At 38.9% G+C, this 22,967-nt stretch overlaps 1 protein-coding gene across 1 annotated transcript; it reads right to left on the reverse strand.

Moving 5' to 3' along the window:
- Window positions 1-4,127: 4,127 nt before the first annotated feature.
- Window positions 4,128-22,276, reverse strand: LOC309805362 (protocadherin beta-5-like). Its single transcript, XM_082623287.1, has 3 exons — window positions 19,825-22,276; window positions 7,104-7,160; window positions 4,128-6,789 (listed from the first exon to the last, which is right to left on the reverse strand). The coding sequence occupies exons 1-3, from the start codon at window positions 22,106-22,108 to the stop codon at window positions 4,397-4,399; spliced, it is 4,734 nt and encodes a 1,577-aa protein (XP_082479413.1). The 5' UTR covers window positions 22,109-22,276; the 3' UTR covers window positions 4,128-4,396.
- Window positions 22,277-22,967: the final 691 nt, after the last annotated feature.

The raw sequence follows: 22,967 nt of genomic DNA on the forward strand, positions 1-22,967 counted from the left end.
AATTTTTTGTTTGTTTATCTTGCTTTGGATTTGTTTGGCTTCTTGAATCTCTGGGTCTCTATCTTTTGCCACATTTGGAAAGTCTTCTCCTCTCCTTCTGGAATTCCAGTGACACAAATATTAGATCTCTTGGTATTGTCCCTGAGGCTCTGTTAATTTTTTACACTCTGTTTTCTCTCTTTTGCTCAAATTGGGTACATAATTGCTATTGTTCTATCTTCTGGTTACCTGACTCTTTGTCTTCCTGTTGTTGAGCTCATCCACTGTTTTTCATTTCAATGATTGTATTTTTAATTTGTAAAAATTCCATTGGTATTCCTCTGTATTTCTTAATTTCCTTGCTGCAACTTTACATTTCTTTTCTGAGAATATTTTTTCTTTTGTTTCAAGCATGTTTATAATTGCTCATTGAGGCATTTTTCAGTCCACTTAAAAATCATTGTTAGATATTTCCAACATCTCTTGCATCTTGGTGTTGGCATCTTTTAATAGTCTACTTTATTCACTTTGATATCTTTCTAGTTGTTGGTATGACCCAGGTAGTACCTTCCTAGATGTGCCTGTACCCAAAAGGAACTCTTGCTCAAGTGCATGAGGAGATGTATTCAAGAATGCTTATAGTGGTATTATTATGGTAACAAAACTCTTGGAGCAACCCAAAAGTCAATCAATAGTAAAATGAATTTAAATGTGAAGGTGTATTTATATAGTGGAATACTGTAGGGTGGTGTAAATGAATGAACTGCATTAACATGGATGAATTCAATACCATAATGATTGAAAAAAGCAAGCCCACAGATGATCCATACTACATGAATCCATTTATATAAATTTCAAAGACAGACAAAAATCAAACAATGTATTATTTAGCAATATATGCATATCTGATATAATTACAAAGAATAACAAGTAATTAATTAAAAATTCAGGATAGTGGTTGATTATAATGAGGGTGGAAGATGTTATCGTGGAGGCACACAGGGATTTCCAAGGTCTTGGTATTGTTCTAATTCTTAAGCTGGGTGATGAACATTTTATTATTTTTATTTTAAATTGCACATATACATTGTATACACTTTTTGGAATGTTTAATAGATTTCAAAATAGAAAAAAATATAAACAAAAAGTAATGTCTTTGGGGTCAGGCTGCCTGGACTCAAATCCTGATTCTACCACTTACTAGCTAGGTAGCCTTGGGCAAGTTACTTTAATTCTGTATGTCCAGTTTGTTCATCTCTAAAATTGGCATACCAACTGTACCATTATTTTGAGGATTAAATGAGGTATGTGTAAAGAATTTAGAAAACAGTAAGGTGCATAGAAATTGTATAATAGTAATAATAATAATACATCATATGTAACATATAATTTTAATAATTATTAGTTTCCCTCCAGACCTTCCTTCAAAAACATTAAGGCTCATTCCTAAAGAAATAAAAGAAATTTTTTTGGAGAACACTAGGATATTTTAGTGGAGATTTTAGGAGTCTCAGCTTTGTATCCTGACACTTGCCGGGCCACATCCTGAAAAGAGTTCTTTGCCCATTCATCACAATGCCCCTTAAAGTCAAGTCTGATATTTTATAAACCTGGCTCTGCACTACCTCACATGGAGCACCATGTCAAAATTTCCACTCAGGACAGAAACTTGGGTGCAGACCACCTTATCACACAAAAGCAGAGAAGACTTGGGACTTCCCTGGTGGTCCAGTGGTTAACACTTCACCTTCCAATGCAGGGGATGCGGGTTTGATCCCTGGTCAGGGAGCTAAGAACCCACATGCCTCACAGCCAAGAAACCAAAACATAAAACAGAAGCAATACTGTAACAAATTCAATAAAGAATTTAAAAATGGTCCACATCAAAAAAATCTTGAATAAAAAAAAGCAGAGAAGAGAAAACAGCAGTTGCTACACACCAGCTACTCAGTTTCTTTTTCTTACATATGAACAGATAATCTATCACCAGACATATGAAAACCACAAATGACACAGAAACACAAAAAGAGAAATGCAACCTTCAGGAAACAGATCATTCAGGAAATAAAGTGAACTTTGAAAATCTCAAGTGCTACTATGGAAAAGACATAATCAGATAATAAGAAAACTCTTAGGGATTTAAATATGCCATTAAAATTAAAAATTCAATAAAAATACTCAAAATAAAGTGAGGGACTAACTTTAAGTGAGGATATAGAGGAAAAACCTAAGATGTAAAAGAGAAATATAAGAAAGATAGAGAAACAATTTAAAATGTTCAATATCCAACAAGTACAAGTCTCAGAAAAACATAACAAGCTGAAGTTAGGAATACAATTATTAAGGAAATAATACTAGAGATGAAAAAATCCCAGATATGAAAAGGCATGAATCGTTAGAATGTATAAAACATTGAATGACATAAGTAACATGTAAGACATTTATGAAGTGGAAGCGAAAACTAAATGCATTTCCAGTTATGCAGAGACACAGAAAGTTTATTTTTGTGCACTCTCTCTTAAGAAGCCACTAGAGGATATACTGTAGCAAAGAGAAGGAATTAAAAAAAAAGAAGGAAAGAAGGAGACTTTCTTGAACCTTACCGCAATCACCTAACATATGCCCAAATCCTCTAACTCCTTTGTAGGGCACTGTTACTTAGTTGACCCATGGTTCCCCATGGTGTGCAGTCTCCCTCATTATAAGTCAGTAAACCCACCTTTACTGACTATAACGTTCTGATATAATGTGTTCCTGGTGATCTTTACCTGCAGGGCATTCATAATTTATAGGGTCATTAAAAGTAAATTTTTAACATTGCTTTTCAGGTTTTAAAACATCTATAGACAAACAAGGAATTCTTAGCTACAGTTGTAGAATGGGTCATTAACCCTAACTATATAAAAGTAAAAGCGCATTTTTGAGAGGTTTGAAAGTATAAGGGAGAAACAAGTAACAGGAAAAATAAGAATTCTATTAGTTTCTTTCATGAAAGAAAATCAAAAGAAACTGTTGTTAGTGGAACAATAAATGGAGCTTTCAGTTTGAGCAGAGAAGTAACAGAAAATAGTGAGACAGCTGTATGTGAAGGATGTATGAGAGAAATTTTAAGTACCAGATACCAAACAACAATAGCATGAAATTAATTGTTTAAAGTTTATGAAAAAGTTACAAACATATTCTTTAGCGATAAGAAAGTATTTTAAAAGTTAGAAAATGAAGGTTTAAAAGTGCTTTCCAAAGGGATAAAATGAAAAACAGATAATACCAGGTGTTGGCAGGAATGCTGAGGAACTGGTATATCCAGACACTGCTGAAAGCAATGTAAACTGGGACAACCACTTTGGAAAACTATTTGGAAATATCTGCTAAAAGTGGACATGCACTTACTAAATGAGTAGCAATTCCACCCTTAGGTATATACCCAACAGAAATGCATATACGTGTTTGTTGAAGGACATGTAAGAGAATGTTTATAGCAGCGTTATTCAAACAGCCAAACATTGCACCAACCCAAATATCCACATACAGTAAGATGGGTTATAAATTGTGACATATTCCTACAGTGGAATACTATACAGCAACAAGAATGAAGAACTAAAATTAAAAGCAGTATCACGGATAAATGTCATAAACATATTGTTGAGAAGCCAGATGCAAAACAGTTCACACTCTACTATTCCATTTATATAAATTCAAAATGGGCAAAACTGAACTATAGTATTGGAAGTTGAGATATTTGTTATACTTGAGCTGGTAGTGATTTTAAGGGGTAATTTGTGTGGCACCTGGGATGCTAATAATGTTTCGTTTCTTCAAGTGCTGATACCAAGTATGTTCACTTTCTGAAAATACAGTGAGCTGTGTTAAGGGTTTGTTCACTTTTCTGTATGTATGTTATAATTGAATTAAAATATTCATTTAAAAAATTATTTGCCAGTAGGATGAGAGCTAGGAAAGAAGTGTAAATAGAAGTGTTGGTTTTCATCGTGCTTTCTCACATATTATATTTGTTATATGAATGTATTCCTTTGCAAACAAAATGAATATTATGTAAACATTTAAAATTTTTGCTATTTAGCATCAAATAACTTAGAGCGTGATTAAACAGAATGAATATAGAGAAAACAATATTTTATTAAGACAGTTTATTGCAACAAGTACCAACGGAAGGAGCAAAAATTTCAGGAAAATCAACAGCATGCAAGGATTTGGAATGGCACACTATAAATAAATGCAATGACAACAGAATTTAGTTTTCCAAAATTGGACAAGGTAAAGTTAAATGGACTAATTCATTACAAAAAGGAAATCAAGGCTATATCGGAAGATGGAATTTTTCTCCATGATGCCCTCAAATTCGGTATCTGGGGAAATTAGAGATAAATGACAAATACCTTGCATCATGATGAGATCCCTAACTGAATCCAAAGCTATTCCAGAAGTTGGCGTTTTCCTCTATTTCTTCACCAGCGCCCTGGGTCGGGAGGTTAGGGAGAATCGGCTTCAAGAATTTAAACTCATTTAACCCGGAGCCTCCTGTCAGACACACCTCATACTGGTAGCTCTGGGACAGGGTCCCCGTGCCGCTGACGTCCACCGGGTGGCCCGGAAAGTGGCCCTCGGGCACCGAGCAGCGACCCACCGAGGCCGCCCCGCCCCTCCTGCACAGCCGCACCGCGATGAACACCAGCACCGAGAAGAGGAAGAGCGACGACACCGACGCCAAGGCGACCACCAGGTAGACGGTGAGCGGGGCGGCCGGGGCCGCGTCCGCCGCTTCCGCTTCCGGGGCCGGCAGGTAGGGCTGCGAGAAGCCGTCCACCAGCAGCAGGTGCAGCGTGACGCTGGCCGAGAGCGGCGGCTCCCCGTTGTCCTTGACCAGCACCACCAGCCTGTGCTTGGCCGCGTCGCGCTCGCTCAGCAGCCGGGCCGTGCGTACCTCGCCGTTGTGCGCCCACACGCCGAAGAGCCCGGGCTCCGTGGCCTTGAGCAGCTGGTACGACAGCCAGGCGTTCTGGCCCGAGTCACCGTCCACCGCCACCACCTTGGTCACCAGGTAGCCCGCCTCGGCCGCCCTGGGCACCAGCTCGGTGCAGGGCGCCGAGGCGTTCTGCAGCGGGTACAGCACGAAGGGCGCGTTGTCGTTGTCGTCCGCCACGAGCACGCGCACCAGCGCCTGGCTGCTGAGCGGGGGCGAGCCGCGGTCGGCGGCGCCCACGCGGAACTCGAACGCCCGCAGGGCCTCGTAGTCCAGGGACCTCAGGGCGAACAGGTGGCCGTTGTCCGGGTTGATGGACACCAAGGAGGCCAGGGGCACGTGCGGGTCGAGGGGCGGCAGCAGCGAGTAGGTGACCTGGGCGTTGGCGCCCGCGTCTCTGTCTGTGGCGCGGACACTGCCGATGTGCAGGGCGGGGCTGTTGTTCTCGCGGACGGACAGGGTGTAGGAGGTCTGGGTGAAGGCGGGGGCGTTGTCGTTGACGTCGGCCACCAGCACGGTTATGTTGTGCTCGGTTTTCAGTCTCGGTGTCCCCATATCTGTGACGGTGATGGTGACGTTGTATTCCGCTCTGCTCTCTCTGTCCAGTGCCCTGTCGGTCACTAGGGTGTAAAAGTTTTTGAATGTGGGTTTCAAAAGAAAGGGGAGATCATTCTGGATGGAGCAAACCATCCTACCGTTGTCCCCGGAATCTGGATCAGAAACACTGAAAACGGCCACCACAGTCTCTGGGGAGTTTTCTGGGGTAGAGCTGGTGAGCGTCGACATGGTCAGTTCAGGGACATTGTCGTTCACATCCACCACCTCTATAACTACAGTGCATTTTCCTGAAAGGCCCCCGCCATCTGTGGCTGCAATCTCCACGCTATAATATCGAGTTGCCTCGAAATCCAATGCCCTTTTCAGACGAATTTCTCCTGTTATTTCGTCTATTACAAATGGTTGAGTAACTTCATCACCTTGGAATAGAGCGTAGGCTACATTCCCATTCGTTCCTGCATCTAAATCTCGGGCGGAGACAGCGACAACAAAGGAGTTTAGGGGGCTGTTCTCCGGAATCTGTACCTCATAGACCGACTGTAAAAACTCAGGGGCGTTGTCATTGATGTCCACGACTTCAATGCGGACTGCAGTGGTCCCGGACCTGGGCGGAGCCCCACTATCCAGCGCCGTGAGGGTTAAACTGAGCTCAGGCCCTTCCTCCCGATCCAGCGGTTTGTCCAGCACCAGCTCTGGGTATTTTCTGCCATCTCCGCGATTATGAGTGACAACATGAAAATGGGAGTTGGGGCTGATTGTGTAATTCTGAATAGTGTTGCTACCTATGTCAAAGTCCTGAGCTATTTTCAAAGGAAACACAGTCCCTGTCTGGACGTTTTCTGGGATTTTTAGGAGCATTTCCCTCTCGAGGAACTCTGGGGAATGGTCATTTATATCTGTGAGCTGCAGATCAGCTTGAAAAAATTGCACCGGGTTTTCCAGTAATAGTTGGAAATGCAGTATACAGGGATCTGTCGCCCCACACAGCACCTCCCGGTCTAGTTTTTCATATAGAAGCAAATTCCCGGTTGTTACATCCAGCTGCAAGAGCTGTTTATTTCCTTTGTAATGGATTCGCGCGCCCCGAGTGGCCAGTTCCCCCACCCTGAGCCCCAGGTCTTTTGCCAGGGTGGCCACAAAAGACCCACTTTCTGTTTCTTCTGGCATGGAATACCTAACTGCTTCAGAGCCAGACTCCCACAAAAGCAACAATATAGCAAGAAAGATAACTTGCCTTTTCTGTAGCGTTTTTGCTGGTGCAGTCTCCATTGTTCAGATCCGGTTCAAGAACTTGCAGTTTCTTCAACTCCGTATGAACCAACCCAGATGATTTGGTTAAATAAACTCGAATTAGATCTTTCTGACTGACCTGCAGTAGAATGATGCCCTTCTCTGGAGATCTCTGCCTCTAGATCTTATGTAAAATGCTTCCTTCTTTTAGAAAGCATTCAGAGTTCTGATTCCCAGCTTAATGGCTTCCCGGGTATCCACAGAGCCATTCATTCCTACTCCTAGCCTGCAGCACCACCAGGCGTCCTTATTTACTATTGCATATAGTATTTGCCGTCTCATTCCAAGTTAGAACCTTTTAAGTCACAGAAGTGTTCCCAGTTGTATCTCCACTTCTCAGTTATTGTAAGTTCTAAATAAACATGTGCTAAGTTAACTTCTAGCGAAAGAATGCTATTCAGAACAAACTAAAACACTAGTATTCCTCATAAAATATCTTTTGAGTACTTGAAGAAACTTTCTTTTGTGCGATTCTTATTTGATTATATTCATGAAATAAGCAATAATGGATGTTTACAAAAGTTCACACTATTAAAATTATTTTTATTTTTAAATATTACATATTAGAAAAGGGCATAAATCATGAGTGTACAACTCAAAAAATTTTCAGGAAGTAAACACACTCATAAGCAAAACCTAAATTAAAATTAAAATGTTACAAAAACCCTAGAAGCCCCCTCCTCTCATTGTCTGGTCACTACCCTCCCCGCTAAAGGTAAGCACTCTCCTGATTTCTATTATCATAGAGCTTGTGTGTGTGCGTCTTTTTTGAACTTTTATACAAATGGAGTTATAGAGTGTTATGTTTGTCTTCTTTCAACATTACCTTTGTAAAATTCATCTGTTACATATTGTTCTAATTTATTTTATTCTCATTGCTTTATGTTATTCTATTGTATGACTATACACCATTTGTTTTTTTATTCTCCAGGTGATGGACACTGGGGTTTTTCAGTTTGGGAATATTTTGAGAAGTGCTGCTATGAACACTCTTGTATATGTCTTTTGGTGTCTATGTGTGCATTTATATTTACTATATTCCTAGGAGTTAGACTGTTGTGCCTTAAGATGTGCACATATATATATAGCTTTAATAGATATTGCAAAACAGTTTTCAACTGTGTTTTTATCAAAACCAGCAGCATGAGAGTTCCAGTTGCTCCATATGCTTGTCAACATTTGATAATATCTTTTAATTTTAACTTCTCTGATGAGTGTGTAATGATGTCATATTGTAATTTTAATTAGCATTTCCCTGATGATTAATTAAATTGAGCACATTTTTCACATGATTATTTTAGTGTATATTCTTGTGAAATACATAAGTCTTTTGTCTATTTTTCCATTTAGGGTATTTGTCTTTTTTTCTTATTGATCTTTAGAAGTTCCTTATATATTCTGGGTATAAGTACTTTTTTAGAAGTATGTATTGCAAATATTCTCTCCCATTCTATGGCACGCATTTTAACTCTCTTGTGGTATCTTTGAAGAACAAAACTTCTTAACTTTTACTCTAATTTTTCAATATTTTTTATTTACGGTTAGAACTTTTTGTGTTTTCTTTAAATCTTTGCATACACTAAAGTCAAGAAAATATTGTTGTATGGTGCTTTTGAAAAATCAATTACTTTACTTTTCACATTTAGAGCTATAATCCTCCTGAAATTATTTTTTCATGTTAATGAGGTTAGGGTCAAATTATTTTTTTTCATATAAATATCCAAATGACTGCACCATCTATTGAAAAGAAGTTCCATTCCCAATTGTTTCTGACGTGCCATTTTTTTCATGAATCAGGGTTCATAGTTCTGTTCAAGAGTCTTTTTTTCCCAGTTTCTCTTTGTTTATCCCACAATACAATATTATCTTAATTACTATACTTCATAATAGGTTTTATTATCTGATTGCTAAGTCCTCCAGTTTTATTCTTTTTCTTTAAGATTGCTTTGGTTAGGGGCTTCCCTGGTGGTGCAGTGGTTGAGAGTCCGCCTGCAAATGCAGGGGACAGGGTTTGTACCCCGGTCCGGGAAGATCCCACATGCCGCGGAGCGGCTGGGCCCGTGAGCCATGGCCGCTGAGCCTGCGCGTCCGAAGCCTGTGCTCCGCAACGGGAGAGGCCACAACAGTGAGAGGCCCGCGTACCGCAAAAAAAAAAAAAAAAAAGATTGCTTTGGTTATTATTGTCCCTTTGTATTTCCATATAAACTTTACCTTTCTCTTTTTTGTAAGATTTTTTTTTTGATGTGGACTATTTTTTTGAGTCTTTATTGAATTTGTTACAGTATTACTTCTGATTCATGCTTTGGAGTTTTGGCCGCAAGGCATGTGGGATCTTAGCTTCCTGATCAGGGACTGAACCCACATCCCCTGCATTGGAAGGCAAAGTCTTAACCACTGGACGGCCAGGGAAGTCCCCATATAAACTTTAGATTCAGCTTGTCAGCTTCCACAAAGAAATCTGCTGAAGTTTTGTTTAGGATTTTATTGCCTCTGTAGATTGAGAAGAACTGACATATTCCCAATATTGAGTCTTCCAACTATTGAACATTATATATCCCTCTGTTTATTCAGATATTTAACTTTTCTCAATAATATTTTATATTTTTCAGTGTAGAAGTCTTATGCATTTTGTTATGTGTGTTTCTAGATATTTGATGTTTCTGAAACTATTGTAAATGATGTTTGAAAATTTTAATTTTCTGGGTTTTGTTGCTGTATAGAAATACAATTATTATTTGCATGCAGACCTTATATCCAGTGGCATTACTTATTTCATTTATTAATCCTAATAAATAGTCTGCAGATTCTTTATGACTTTTAATGTATACAATCACGTCATTTTAAAAAAAGACTTCTTATTTCTTCTCTTCAAATCATTCTGTCTTTTATTTTTTCTTTGCTTTATTCCACTGGTTAGAACCTATAGTAAAACACTGAAGTGAAATAGTAAAGGCAAGCATTCTTGTCTCATTCTTGATCCCTGAGGGAAAGTTTTAAATAATTTACCATTAATGATAATGTTTACTCTAGGTTTTAAAATACTTTATGAAAGTTCCCTTCTGTTTTCAGTTTGCTAACAATTTTACCATGAGTGTGTGCTGAATTTTATCTAGTGACTTTTTCTGTATCCATTGAGGTAATCATATGATTTTCCTCCTTTACCTAATGTAATGTAGTATATTGATTGGATTTGCATTCTTAAAATAACACAGTTTTCTCATAATTTATTATTTCTCTTTTATATATTTCTGAATTTTATTTACTGATATTTTGTTTAGAATTTTTCCATCTGTGTTTGTAAAAGAGATTGGTCTCTAGTTTTCCTTATGATGTCCTATTCAGGTTTGGATGTCATAATCCATTGAAGTCATGCTGGTACCCAGATAATCTGGGAAATATTTCCTGTTTATCTGTCTTCCAAAAGATTTTGTATAAATTGGTGTTAGTTGTTCCATGAGTATTTAGAAGAATTCACTAGTGTGAACTAAGTGGCAAGGTTTTTAATCACAAGTTTAATTTACTTAAGATATGACTAATCAGATTTCTTCTTGTTTCAGTTTTAGTAAATTGTGTTTTTAAAAGATGTTTTCCATTTTACATAAATTATCAAATTTATTGGCATACAGTTGTTCATAATATCTTCTTTTATTTTTTAATATCTGTAGGATTGGTAGTGATGTTCCTTTTTCATTCCTGATACTTATGATCCATGTTTTCTTTCTTTTTAACATTAGTCTTATGAAGAGTTTTTAATAAGAGTTATTAATTATTACATGGAACCAACTTTAAGTTTTGTTAATCTTCTTGGTTGTATATTTGTCAGCTTTGTATTTATTTATGTTTTTATATATATATGTATTATTTTCTTCTACATTGGTATTTGATTTGTTCTTTTTCTAGCTTCTTCAGATGAAAGCTTAGATTATTGATTTTTAACCTTTCTTTTCTAACCTGTGCATTTAAAGTTTTAAAATTTCCCTGTAAAAGCTGTTTTGATATATCAGATCTTAACTTTTACCCAGTTCAAAATATATGTAAATTTCTTCTGCGATTTCTTCTTTGATGGATTATTTAATTTTGAAGCACTTGGTATTTCTTTTAAATTTTTATTTCTGCCTTAATTTCATTGTCAAAGAGCATATTGAGTGATTTCAATTCTTTAAAAAAATTAGAGACTTGCCTTATGACCCAGAATATGGATAATTTTGATATATGCATGTGCATATAAAAAGAACGTGTACTTACCAGTGTACTATGTATGTCAGTTTATTCAAATATAATTATTGTGTTGTTCAGATATTTAATATTCAGTGTAGGTGTGTCTTCTTATTCTATCAGGGGTTGAGAGAGTTGTAATACATCCTCCTCCTATGACTGGATTTATCTATTTCTTATTTATGTTCTTTCAGTTTAACTTTCTATATTTTGTAATTATCTTATGGGGATATATTCAGTCTTAGAATTGGCATACTTCTGGTATATTTACCTCCTTATCATTATGAAATATCTCTCTTTGTCCCTAGTAATGCATCTTTCCTTAAAGTCTCCTTTGTCTTATGTGAGTATATCTATACTTGGTTTATTTTGGTTAGTGTTTGTGTCATGTATCTTTTTCTATTTTTAAATTTTCAAACTTTCTGTCATAACACACACACAGAGACACACACAGTTATGTGACAGCATATACTTGAATTTTTCTTAAACCTAATCGGACAACATTGGTTGTTTAATTGGATTATTTAATCCAATTGCAATTAATGTAATATTTGATATCTATCCACTTATATTTACCATCTAAATTTTTGCTGTTTGTCCCTAAAGATTTTTTCTTCTTTTTGATTATTTAGATATTTATTTTTTCTTTTTTTTTTTTCTTTTTGCGGTACGCGGGCCTCTCACTGTTGTGGCCTCTCCCGTTGCGGAGCACAGGCTCCGGACGCGCAGGCCCAGCGGCCATGGCCCACGGGCCCAGCCGCTCCGCGGCATATGGGATCCTCCCAGACCGGGGCACGAACCCGTATCCCCTGCATCGGCAGGCGGACTCTCAACCACTGCGCCACCAGGGAGGCCCTAGATATTTATTTTTTTCCTTTGATTCATTTTAAAATTATTCTCCTTGTGATTATCTTAGAGATTACAACATCCATCTTTGATCTACAAGAGTCTAATACAAATCATTTAATTTTACTACTCCCATGATAATGCTTAGAACCTTAGAATTCCTTAACTCTGTTTATAGCACCTGCCTTTTACATTATTATTGTTATGAATTAAAATTTTATATATATTTTAAATCCTTTAAGAAACTATTATTTTTGCCTTTAATAATCAATAGCAATTTATAGTTACACTTATTCTTGTTCTTCATTTCTTCCTGCAAATCTGTGATTCCTTCAGGACTGTTTTCCTTCTGCCTAATGAATTCCATTAAAAGTATTTCTTTTAGTGCAGATGCGACTGTGATTAATTCTTGCAGTTTTTGTTTGTTTGAAAACTTCATTTTTGAAAGATATATTTTCCAGTGATAGAATTCTAGTCTGGTAGTTATTTTTTTCAGGACTCTGAAGACATCATTCCTTTGTCTTTTGGCTGCTTGATAGTCAGCTCTCTATTTTATTGTTGTTCCTTTCAAAGCACTGTGTCATCTTCATGTGGTTGCTTTTAAGATTTTCTCTTTGACTTTGGTCTTTAGCAGCCTTCCTGTGATATTCCTAGCTGTGCTTTGTTTTTTCTTTAACGTCTTTATTGGCGTATAATTGCTTTACAATGTTGTGTTAGTTTCTGCTGTATAACAAAGTGAATCAGCTATATGTATACATATATCCCCATATCCCCTCCCTCTTGCATTTCCCTCCCACTCTCCCTATCCCACCCCTCTAGGTGGTCACAAAGCACTGAGCTGATCTCCCTGTGCTATGTAGTTGCTTCCTGCTAACTATTTTACATTTGGTAGTGTATATATGTCAATACTACTCTCTAGCTTCGTCCCAGCTTACCCTTCCCTCTCCCTGTGTCCTTAAGTCCATTCTGTACATCTGCATCTTTATTCCTGTCCTGCCCCTAGGTTCATCGGAGCCTTTTTTTTCCTCTTAGATTCCATATATATGTGTTAGCATACGGTATTTGTTTTTCTCTTTCTGACTTACTTCACTCTGTATGACAGACTCTAGGTCCATCCACCTCACTACAAATAACTCAATTTCGTTTCTTTTTATGGCTGAGTAATATTCTATTGTATATATGTGCCACATCTTCTTTATCCATTCATCTGTCGTTGGACACTTAGGTTGCTTCCATGTCCTGGCAATGTAAATACTGTGGCAATGAACATTGTGGTACATGACTCTTTTTTTTTAAATAAATTTATTTATGTATTTATTTATTTTTTGCTGCATTGGATCTTCTTTGCTGCACATGGGCTTTCTTAAGTTGTGGTGAGCAGGGGCTACTCTTCACTGCGGTGCATGGGCTTCTCACTGCGGTGGCCTCTGTTGTTGCAGAACACCGCCTCTAGCCGCGCGGGCATCAGTAGTTGTGGCACGCAGGCTTCAGCAGTTGTGGCACACAGGCTCAGCCGCTCCGGGGCATGTGGGATCTTCCTGGACCAGGGCTCGAACCTGTGCCCCCTGCTTGGCAGGCAGATTCTTAACCACTGCGCCACCAGGGAAGCCCATGACTCTTTTTGAATTATGGTTTTCTCAGGGTATATGTGCAGTAGTGGGATTGCTGGGTCATATGGTACTTCTATTTTTAAGGAACCTCCATACCATTCTCCATAGTGGCTGTATCAATTCACATTCCCACCAACAGTGCAAGAGTGTTCCCTTTTCTCCACACCCTCTCCAGCATTTATTGTTTGTAGATTTTTGATGATGGCCATTGTGACTGGTGTGAGGTGATACCTCATTGTAGTTTTGATTTCCATTTCTCTAATGATTAGTGATTTGAGCATCTTTTCATGTGTTTGTTGGCAATCTGTATATCTTCTTTGGAGAAATGTCTGTTTAGGTCTTCTGCCCAATTTTGGATTGGGTTGTTTGTTTTTTTCATATTGAGCTGCATGAGCTTCTTGTATATTTTAGAGATTAATCCTTTGTCAGTTGTTTCCTTGGCAGATATTTTCTCCTATTCTGAGGGTTGTCTTTTCATCTTGTTTATGTTTTCCTTTGCTGTGCAAAAGCTTTAAAGTTTCATTAGGTCCCATTTGTTTATTTTTGCTTTTATTTCCATTTCTCTAGGAGGTGAGTCAAAAAGGATCTTGCTGTGATTTATGTCATAGAGTGTTCTGCCTATGTTTTCCTCTAAGAGTTATACAGTGTCTGGCCTTACATTTAGGTCTTTAATCCATTTTGAGTTTATTTTTCTATATGGTTTTAGGGAGTGTTCTAGTTTCAGACTTTTACATGTAGCTGTCCAGTTTTCCCAGCACCACTTACTGAAGAGGCTGTCCTTTCTCCATTGTATATTCTTGCCTCCTTTATCAAAAACAAGGTGACCATATTTGTGTGGGCTTATCTCTGGGCTTTCTATCCTGTTCCACTGATCTATATTTCTGTTTTTGTGCCAGTACTGTGCTGTCTTGATTACTGTAGCTTTGTAGTATAATCTGAAGTCTGGGAGCCTGATTCCTCCAGCTCTGTTTTTCTTTCTCAGGATTGCTTCGGCTATTTGGGGTCTTTTGTGTTTCCATACAAATTGTGAAATTTTTTGTTCCAGTTATGTGAAAAATGCCATTGGTAGTTTGATAGGGATTGCATTGAATCTGTAGATTGCTTTGGGTAGTATAGTCATTTTCACAATGTTGATTCTTCCAATCCAAGAACATGGTATATCTCTCCACCTGTTTGTATCATCTTTAATTTCTTTCATCAGTGTCTTATAGTTTTCTGCATACAGGTCTTTTGTCTCCTTAGGTAGGTTTATTCCTAGGTATTTTATTCTTTTTGTTGCAATGGTAAATGGAAGGAAACAACAGCAAATATCAATAAAACTAAAAGCTGGTTCTTTGAGAAGATAAACAAAATTGATAAACCATTAGCCAGACTCATCAAGAAAAAAAAGGAGAAGACTCAAATCAACAGAAATAGAAATGAAAAAGGAGAAGTAACAACTGACACTGCAGAAATACAAAGGATCGTGAGAGATTACTACAAGCAACTATATGCCAATAAAATGGACAACCTGGAAGAAATGGACAAATTCTTAGAAAAGCACAACCCTCTGAGACTGAACCAGGAAGAAATAGAAAATATAAACAGACCAATCACAAGCACTGAAATTGAGACTGTGATTAAAAATCTTCCAACAAACAAAAGCCCAGGACCAGATGGCTTCACAGGCGAATTCTATCAAACACTTAGCAAAGAGCTAACACCTATCCTTCTCAAACTCTTCCAAAATATAGCAGAGGGAGGAACACTCCCAAACTCATTCTACAAGGCCACTATCATCCTGATACCAAAACCAGACAAAGATGTCACAAAAAAACCTACATGCCAATATCACTGATGAACATAGGTGCAAAAATCCTCAATAAAATACTGGCAAACAGAATCCAACAGCACATTAAATGGATCATACACTATGATCAAGTGGGTTTATCCCAGGAATGCAAGGAATCTTCAATATATGCAAATCAATCAATGTGATACACCATATTAACAAATTGAAGGATGAAAACCATATGATCATCTCAAAGATGCAGAAAAACTTTCAACAAAATTCAACACCCATTTATGATAAAAACTCTCCAGAAAGTAGGCATAGAGGGAACTTACCTCAACATAATAAAGGTCATATATGACAAACCCACAACCAACATCATTCTCAATGGTGAAAAACTGAAATTATTTCCTCTAAGATCAAGAAGAAGACAAGGTTGCCCACTCTCACCACTATTACTCAACATAGTTTTGGAAGTTTTAGACACAGCAATCAGAGAAGAAAAAGAATAAAAGGGGGCTTCCCTGGTGGCGCAGTGGTTGGGAGTCCGCCTGCCGATGCAGGGGACGCGGGTTCGTGCCCCGGTCCGGGAAGATCCCATATGCCACGGAGTGGCTGGGCCCGTGAGCCATGGCCGCTGAGCCTGCGCATTTGGAGCCTGTGCTCCGCAACGGGAAAGGCCAAAACAGTGAGAGGCCCGCATACCGCAAAAAAAAAAAAAAAAAAAAAAAAAAAAAAAAAGAATAAAAGGAATCCAAATCAGAAAAGAAGTAAAACTGTCACTGTTTGCAGATGACATGATACTATACATAGAGAATCCTAAAGATGCTACCAGAAAACTACTAGAGCTAATCAATGAATTTGGTAAAGTAGCTGGATACAAAATTAATGCACAGAAATCTCTTGCATTCCTATACACTAACAATGAAAAATCTGAAAGAGAAATTAAGGAAACACTCCCATTTACCATTGTTTTTTATTCTCCTAATTGAGTTTCATTGAGCATCTTGAGTGGTACATTTTGTTCACCATTTTTGGAAAATTCCTGGTCATTATTTCTTTAAACATTGCTTATTCCCCATTCCTAGTCCTTCTAGGATTACAATCATATATGTGTTGGAGTTTTTCATTATGTTCCACATGTCACTAAATGTTCTTGTCTGTATTTTTAATTATTTCATTTCTCAGTACTTCTATTTGGATATTTAATATTGGCCTGTCTTGCATTCACTAATCCTATAATCCTTTACAACTACTATGCCATTACACAATCTAATATTTTAAAATTCCAGTTATTATATTCTTCAGTCCCAAAATTAATTTCCATTTTATTCCATTCTCTAGTGAAATTCTCTTCTACCTATTTTCTGTATTCCTTGTTTTAACATATCAGTCATACTTATTTTAAGATCACTGTCAGTAAATTCTAGTATGTATTTTATCTGTAGGTCTTCTGTATTGTCTGTTTTTTCCTCTAGGTTTTATTCATGTCAACCAGCCTTTTTGTATGTGTGCCTCAATTTTTTATTGAATGCTGAAGATTAATGTAAAAAGCTGTCCAGGATCCAGATGATATTATTTTCTTCCAGAAAGAGTTCACCTTTTCCTCTGTTAGCTTGATAGAGTCATGTCTAATCAAACTGCCTTAACTGAAACAAGCACTGTGCTTAGTCAAGGTTCTTTGCAGTCCTGAAAAGCACCTGACCCTTCAGAATTTTCAGTTCAGAACTCAGTGTATTCTCCACAGCCTTTCCCATGGAAGGTCACAAACCCTAATTTTCATGCATTAAGACTATTAAAACTTCACTCTGCTTTTCAGAAATTTTCCTTCAAGTTTTTAGTCTACTTCCCTGGAATGTCCCAGAATTTGACAAGCATCTTGAGGGGGAAAACTGGCCTTGAGCTTGAACCTTCAGTTTGCCAAAGGCTATTGAAGTTACCCCATCCCTGGCAGAAGCCTTTTGTCTGTTCTTTGAGTTTGCAAATTTCCTTAGGGCAAATTGACTGTAGGAGTCAGTTCAGAACTCTAAGGATTTTCCTTTTCAGGAATCTTAGCCCCTTCAGTTCTTTTTATATCATCTGCTGTCTGTTGCTTGAAACTGGTAACTTCTGAATTTAAAACAGGTTTTATTGTTGTTTTCTGCTGTTAGATAATCCATCTAACCGGGAAACAGAATTCCACCAAATATGTGCATAACTTATAATTTAAGACTATTTAAAATCTATATTTTGTAATTTCTGGTAGTAAGAAATAGAGGGTCTTAAAGTGATGTGGGTTATATTGCCTTCAGTAGAATTTCTGTGCCTAAAACAGCATGTGTTAAACTCACTATATGGTATGCCTAAAAACAACAACAAAGGAATTGTAAAAAATGCACACATAATAGAAGCACTTGAGAAACTATGCTTGAAATGGGTATTATTATCCAGATATTTGGCCTCCATTCTCTATTTTTGTTTTGCAAAAGTAGAACTGTCCTATTTTTCTTAAGGTATTCATTTTGGGGAAGTTATTTGGATTATATTTACTATTAAATTATAATCATTGAATTTTAAAATGTTCATCTATTCTACACCAAAGACTGGTGGTGATCCCCAGCTAGTAAGGAATGATCCATACTTTATAAATACACACAGTAATTTATAAAGTAATACACAAAGTGATTCATACATTTACTCATATAAATTCATAAGTGTGGTTCTGAGTGTTTGGCCAGTCTCATTTGGGTGATTATACAAATTGGACTTTCCTGGCATAAACAAAAACATGAACTTAGATTTTCATAATGTTGAAATATATTGCTGAAAACTTCAATTACATTTCTTGTCATCATACATAAAAACTATTTCATTTAAATATCTAACAGTAAATGGAGAAGTCAAAGTAAATGGAGAAGTTAAAGTTGACTACCGTATTTATGTCATATTTATGTTTAATTTTGTTCTCATTTTTATCACTTTCTAATTTTAAGTATTAGGTTGGATGAAGGCTAAAAACTATGTTTCAATAATAACTTAAACAGTAATTTTCCTTTTTTATTTCATTATATCCTTAGAAAAAATGTAATTCAGAGAAAGATGCAAGTAATTAAATTCCAGTAGGATGACACGAGATCTAAAAATAAATACTTAGGTTATAAAGCAGGCTCTTTAATTACTCATATTGTGCCAAAAGTTCAATAACTGGTCTTATAGTTACATCCATATAAATTTAGTTGGAAACCACATAATCGTCTTGCTTGGCTTAATGAACACAACATGAAACAATTATAATTCAGATAAGTTTATCTTAATTTCTATTTCTATTCTTGTTGTCTTAAAAGAAAAAACAATGCTTATTTCTTACTACCAAAAGTTAGAATAATTGAAAAAGTAAATTTATGTAAAATACCCAAAAGCTACATTGAAGAAGAAAACAAGGTGACTTGGAGATCAAAAATAAATCATCATTTTGTTCATAAAAGCTGCCCATGTTTCCAGAGTAACTTAAAATGAGCAATCAGACTAGAACATAATAACCAAAACTGAGAAGAAATTCTGACTCTTTTGAAACATGCAGAGAAGCTGCAGGAAAACCAAGAAAAACACATACGTTAAACTACATTTGAACTTCTATTAATAGGGCAAAAGGAAGGACAAGAAAGTATATGCCCTCTACCTCTTGAGTCCTTTTAAAGGATTAAGGGTTTAATTAAGGTTCTAAGATTTTAAGTATTTTACCAAGCAGTGACTTAGTTTTATTTTAGTGAAGTGATACCAAGTTATATAAGATTTTCTCTTTAATTGTTATTTATAAATGAGAATAATTTTTATTTTAATATCAGTGAGTATTTATGGAGCAATTACAATGTGCTACGTAAGTAGCAAACAAGATAATCTCTAGCATATACAGTGCTCACAATGGGATATGGTCACAACTGTAGTGTATCAATAATTTAATAAAGTGCATGTTTAGGTACAATTTGGGAGAAACAGGTATGCTAATTTATATGTTCATGGCTATTCAGGGGGGCATAGCCTGGTAGAATAGTGAACAAGAAAGGTCTAGGTAGCTACAAAGAATTTCAAACATTCTGGCCTTGCAAATATAAGGCTATGTGGTAAAGACAAGCACCAAAAATATAGAGAAATATAAGATTACACAGAAGCTTTAAAATGTTTCCTTGAAAAGACATTAACCAAGAAGTTCCTTTAAATAAAATTTCTTCTTACACTACTTGAGTAATTTATAGTTTTGGAAAGATTAATCATCAAGAGAAGGTCAAATATGGAGAAACACATAATATCAAGTGTAACTAAAAATGCTAAATCCAATGAATATTAATAAAAGGAAGATTTAGCACAGAGACATGCATAAGTTTGCAGTAGAGATATACATATTTATACAACAAAACAATCTCAAGATAAAGTAACGAAATGTAAGTCAGGTTTAACAAACTTGAGAGGCTCACTTGACCAAATATGACACTTAACCGAACAAAACTATTCCTGCAGTTGGGGCTTTCTTTTAATTTCTCTCTCTGTGTTCTGAACCAACTGTTTGGGAAATACTGGCTTCAGGAATTTGAACTCACCAGTTTCATGGTCTCCCGTCAGACACACCTCGTACTGGTAGCTATGGGACAGGGTCCCCGTGCCGCTGACGTCCGCCAGGTGGCCCGGAAAGGGGCCCCCGGGCACCGAGCAGCGACCCACCGAGGCCGCCCCGCCCCTCCTGCACAGCCGCACCGCGACGAACACCAGCACCGAGAAGAGGAAAAGCGACGACACCGACGCCAAGGCGACCACCAGGTAGACGGTGAGCGGGGCGGCCGGGGCCGCGTCCGCCGCTTCCGCTTCCGGGGCCGGCAGGTAGGGCTGCGAGAAGCCGTCCACCAGCAGCACGTGCAGCGTGACGCTGGCCGACAGCGGCGGCTCGCCGTTGTCCTTGACCAGCACCACCAGCCTGTGCTTGGCCGCGTCGCGCTCGCTCAGCAGTCGGGCCGTGCGCACCTCGCCGTTGTGCGCCCACACGCCGAAGAGCCCGGGCTCCGTGGCCTTGAGCAGCTGGTACGACAGCCAGGCGTTCTGGCCCGAGTCGCCGTCCACCGCCACCACCTTGGTCACCAGGTAGCCCGCCTCGGCCGCCCTGGGCACCAGCTCGGTGCAGGGCGCCGAGGCGTTCTGCAGCGGGTACAGCACGAAGGGCGCGTTGTCGTTGTCGTCCGCCACGAGCACGCGCACCAGCGCCTGGCTGCTGAGCGCGGGCGAGCCGCGGTCGGCGGCGCCCACGCGGAACTCGAACGCTCGTAGGGCCTCGTAGTCCAGGGACCTCAGGGCGAACAGGTGGCCGTTGTCCGGGTTGATGGACACCAGGGAGGCCAGGGGCACGTGCGGGTCGAGGGGCGGCAGCAGCGAGTAGGTGACCTGGGCGTTGGCGCCCGCGTCTCTGTCTGTGGCGCGGACGGTGCCGATGTGCAGGGCGGGGCTGTTGTTCTCGCGGACGGTCAGGGTGTAGGAGGTCTGGGTGAAGACGGGGGCGTTGTCGTTGACGTCGGACACCAGCACGGTTATGTTGTGCTCGGTTTTCAGCCTGGGGGTTCCCATGTCAGTGACGGTGATGGTGATGTTGTACTCGGCTCTGCTCTCTCTGTCCAGCGGGCTCTCTGTTACCAGGGTGTAGAAATTCTTTAAAGTCGGTTTTAGAATGAATGGCAGATTACCTGGAATAGAGCAAACCATCCTTCCATTGTCTCCGGAGTCTCTATCTCGAATTCGGAAGATGGAGACTACAGTCTCAGGAGCATTTTCTGGGATGGAGCAGGTGAGTGAAGGTATGGTAAGTTCAGGGGCGTTGTCATTCACATCTACCACCTCTATGACTACAGTGCCTTTTCCGGAAAGGCCTCCTCCATCTGTAGCCTCAATTTCCACGTGGTAAGATTTAATTTGTTCAAAATCCAATTTCTTTGTCAGTCGGATTTCTCCTGTGATTTCATTTATTGAGAAAGTTTGTTTAATTTCCTCTGATGCTTGGAACAAGCCATAGGAAACAGCCCCAAAGTTTCCAGCATCTACATCCCTAGCTAAAACAGTAAGTATTGGGGAGTCTAGGGGGCTGTTTTCCAGAACCTGCACCTCATATGGAGTGTGCACAAACTCAGGAGCATTGTCATTGACATCCATGATCAGGATTCGTAACATGCTGGTGCCAGACCTAGGTGGAGACCCACCATCCAGCGCCATGAGAGTTAAGCTGAACTCAGGCTGCTCCTCTCGATCCAGTGCTTTGTCCTGCACCAAATCTGGATATTTCTTGCCCTCACTATGATTTCGAGTGACAACGTGAAAATGAGAATTGGGGCTGATAGTGTATTTTTGAAGACCATTGCTGCCCACATCCAAATCCTGAGCTAATTTCAACGGAAAAACAGTCCCTGGCTGGCTGTTTTCCGGTATTTTCAGGAGCATTTCCCTATTCGGGAATACTGGGGAGTGGTCATTTACGTCCTGGATTAATAGTTCTCCTTCAAAAAATTGCACCGGAGTTTCCAGGAACACTTGGAAATGCAGCACACAGGGTTCAACGGGGCCACATATATCTTCCCGGTCTAGTTTCTCCCTCAAAAGCAAATCTCCAGTCTGGCGATCTAGCAGCAAGCGCTGCTTGTCATCGTCACACACCACCTGGGCCGACCGGGCGGCCAGCTCCCCAATTCCCAGGCCCAGGTCCTTGGTCAAATGGGCTATAAAGGAGACGCTCTCTGTTTCTTCCAGCACAGAATAACGAATAGGCGCAGGGTGAGCCTGAGACAAGAATACCATCAAAATAAAGGTCATCACTTGCCTGTTTTGTTGAATTCTCTCTAGCGTCTCCATGTTGGAGCCAGAGTGCTTACATCCAATCCCTTCAGCAACCACAAAAAGACCCGAGGTATTAAATTCTGACTTCTTGCTTGGTAGAATCTTCACAAAATTGCCTTTAATCTTAAAGTCGTTTAGTATATCGCTACCCAAACTCGTTGGTAACCCAGCACGGCTGGCAAAGCTTCTTCTGTGTGGTGTTGATTTCGTCTGGCAACAAAGGAACACGGGAGCTCTTTACGGCTCCTTATTCACAGTCTTAGCCAGCAGCGCCACCCTGCGTCCTTATTGAGAAACTAATACTGTAGTCTCAAGTCAGCCTATTTTGGAAGTGTCCAAATGTAAGCCCTTTAAAAAGGTGTATAGAGCTTTTAAAAGTTTTGTTATTCCACTAAATGGCTGAAGGTATAGGTTATTCCATTACATTGCATGAGCTAGAATAATTGTGAGCACAAAGCAAGGGGATATCTTCCTCTCCCCATACCCTTACAAGTGGAACTTAAAGAACTCCATTTCCCCTTTGTCATAATCTAAACAGGGGAGATAAACTCTTATAAAATTATAATTCATAATAGTTTTATCTGTTTATTTCCAAGTATGTGAGAAATTTATGATGATGCAAAAAGTTTGTGTAAGGTGTTCTGTACCACCTGGTCTCAGGTTCTATTTTTTTACACTGGTGTGCAAACAGTAATACAGTTGAATAAAGAGGCATCTTGCTTTGTTGTAAGTCCTTTTACAGTGTGAACCCACATTAAAATATTAAGGAGGTCAAATAGTATTAGAGTCAGATTCTTAGATCCAGAGAGGAAATGAAAGGATTTTTACAGATAAAGAAACAGAAGCTCAGAGGGTGATAGGACTTGATTATTCT

This window comes from Mesoplodon mirus (assembly GCF_964341445.2).
Source record: "Mesoplodon mirus genome assembly, chromosome: 5".
In the NCBI taxonomy this organism is placed as follows: Eukaryota; Metazoa; Chordata; class Mammalia; order Artiodactyla; family Ziphiidae; genus Mesoplodon; species Mesoplodon mirus.

Bases quoted from the DNA above. Each gene is read 5' to 3' on its own strand.
- LOC309805362 (XM_082623287.1), bottom strand. From the start codon at position 22,108: ATGGAGACGCTAGAGAGAATTCAACAAAACAGGCAAGTGATGACCTTT. The intron at 7,161-19,824 runs GTGAGTTCAAAT...ATGTTTATTTAG, and splicing joins GACGGGAGACCATGAAACTG to AACTTACAATAACTGAGAAG. The intron at 6,790-7,103 runs GTTCTAACTTGG...ACCGGATCTGAA, and splicing joins ACACTTCTGTGACTTAAAAG to CAATGGAGACTGCACCAGCA.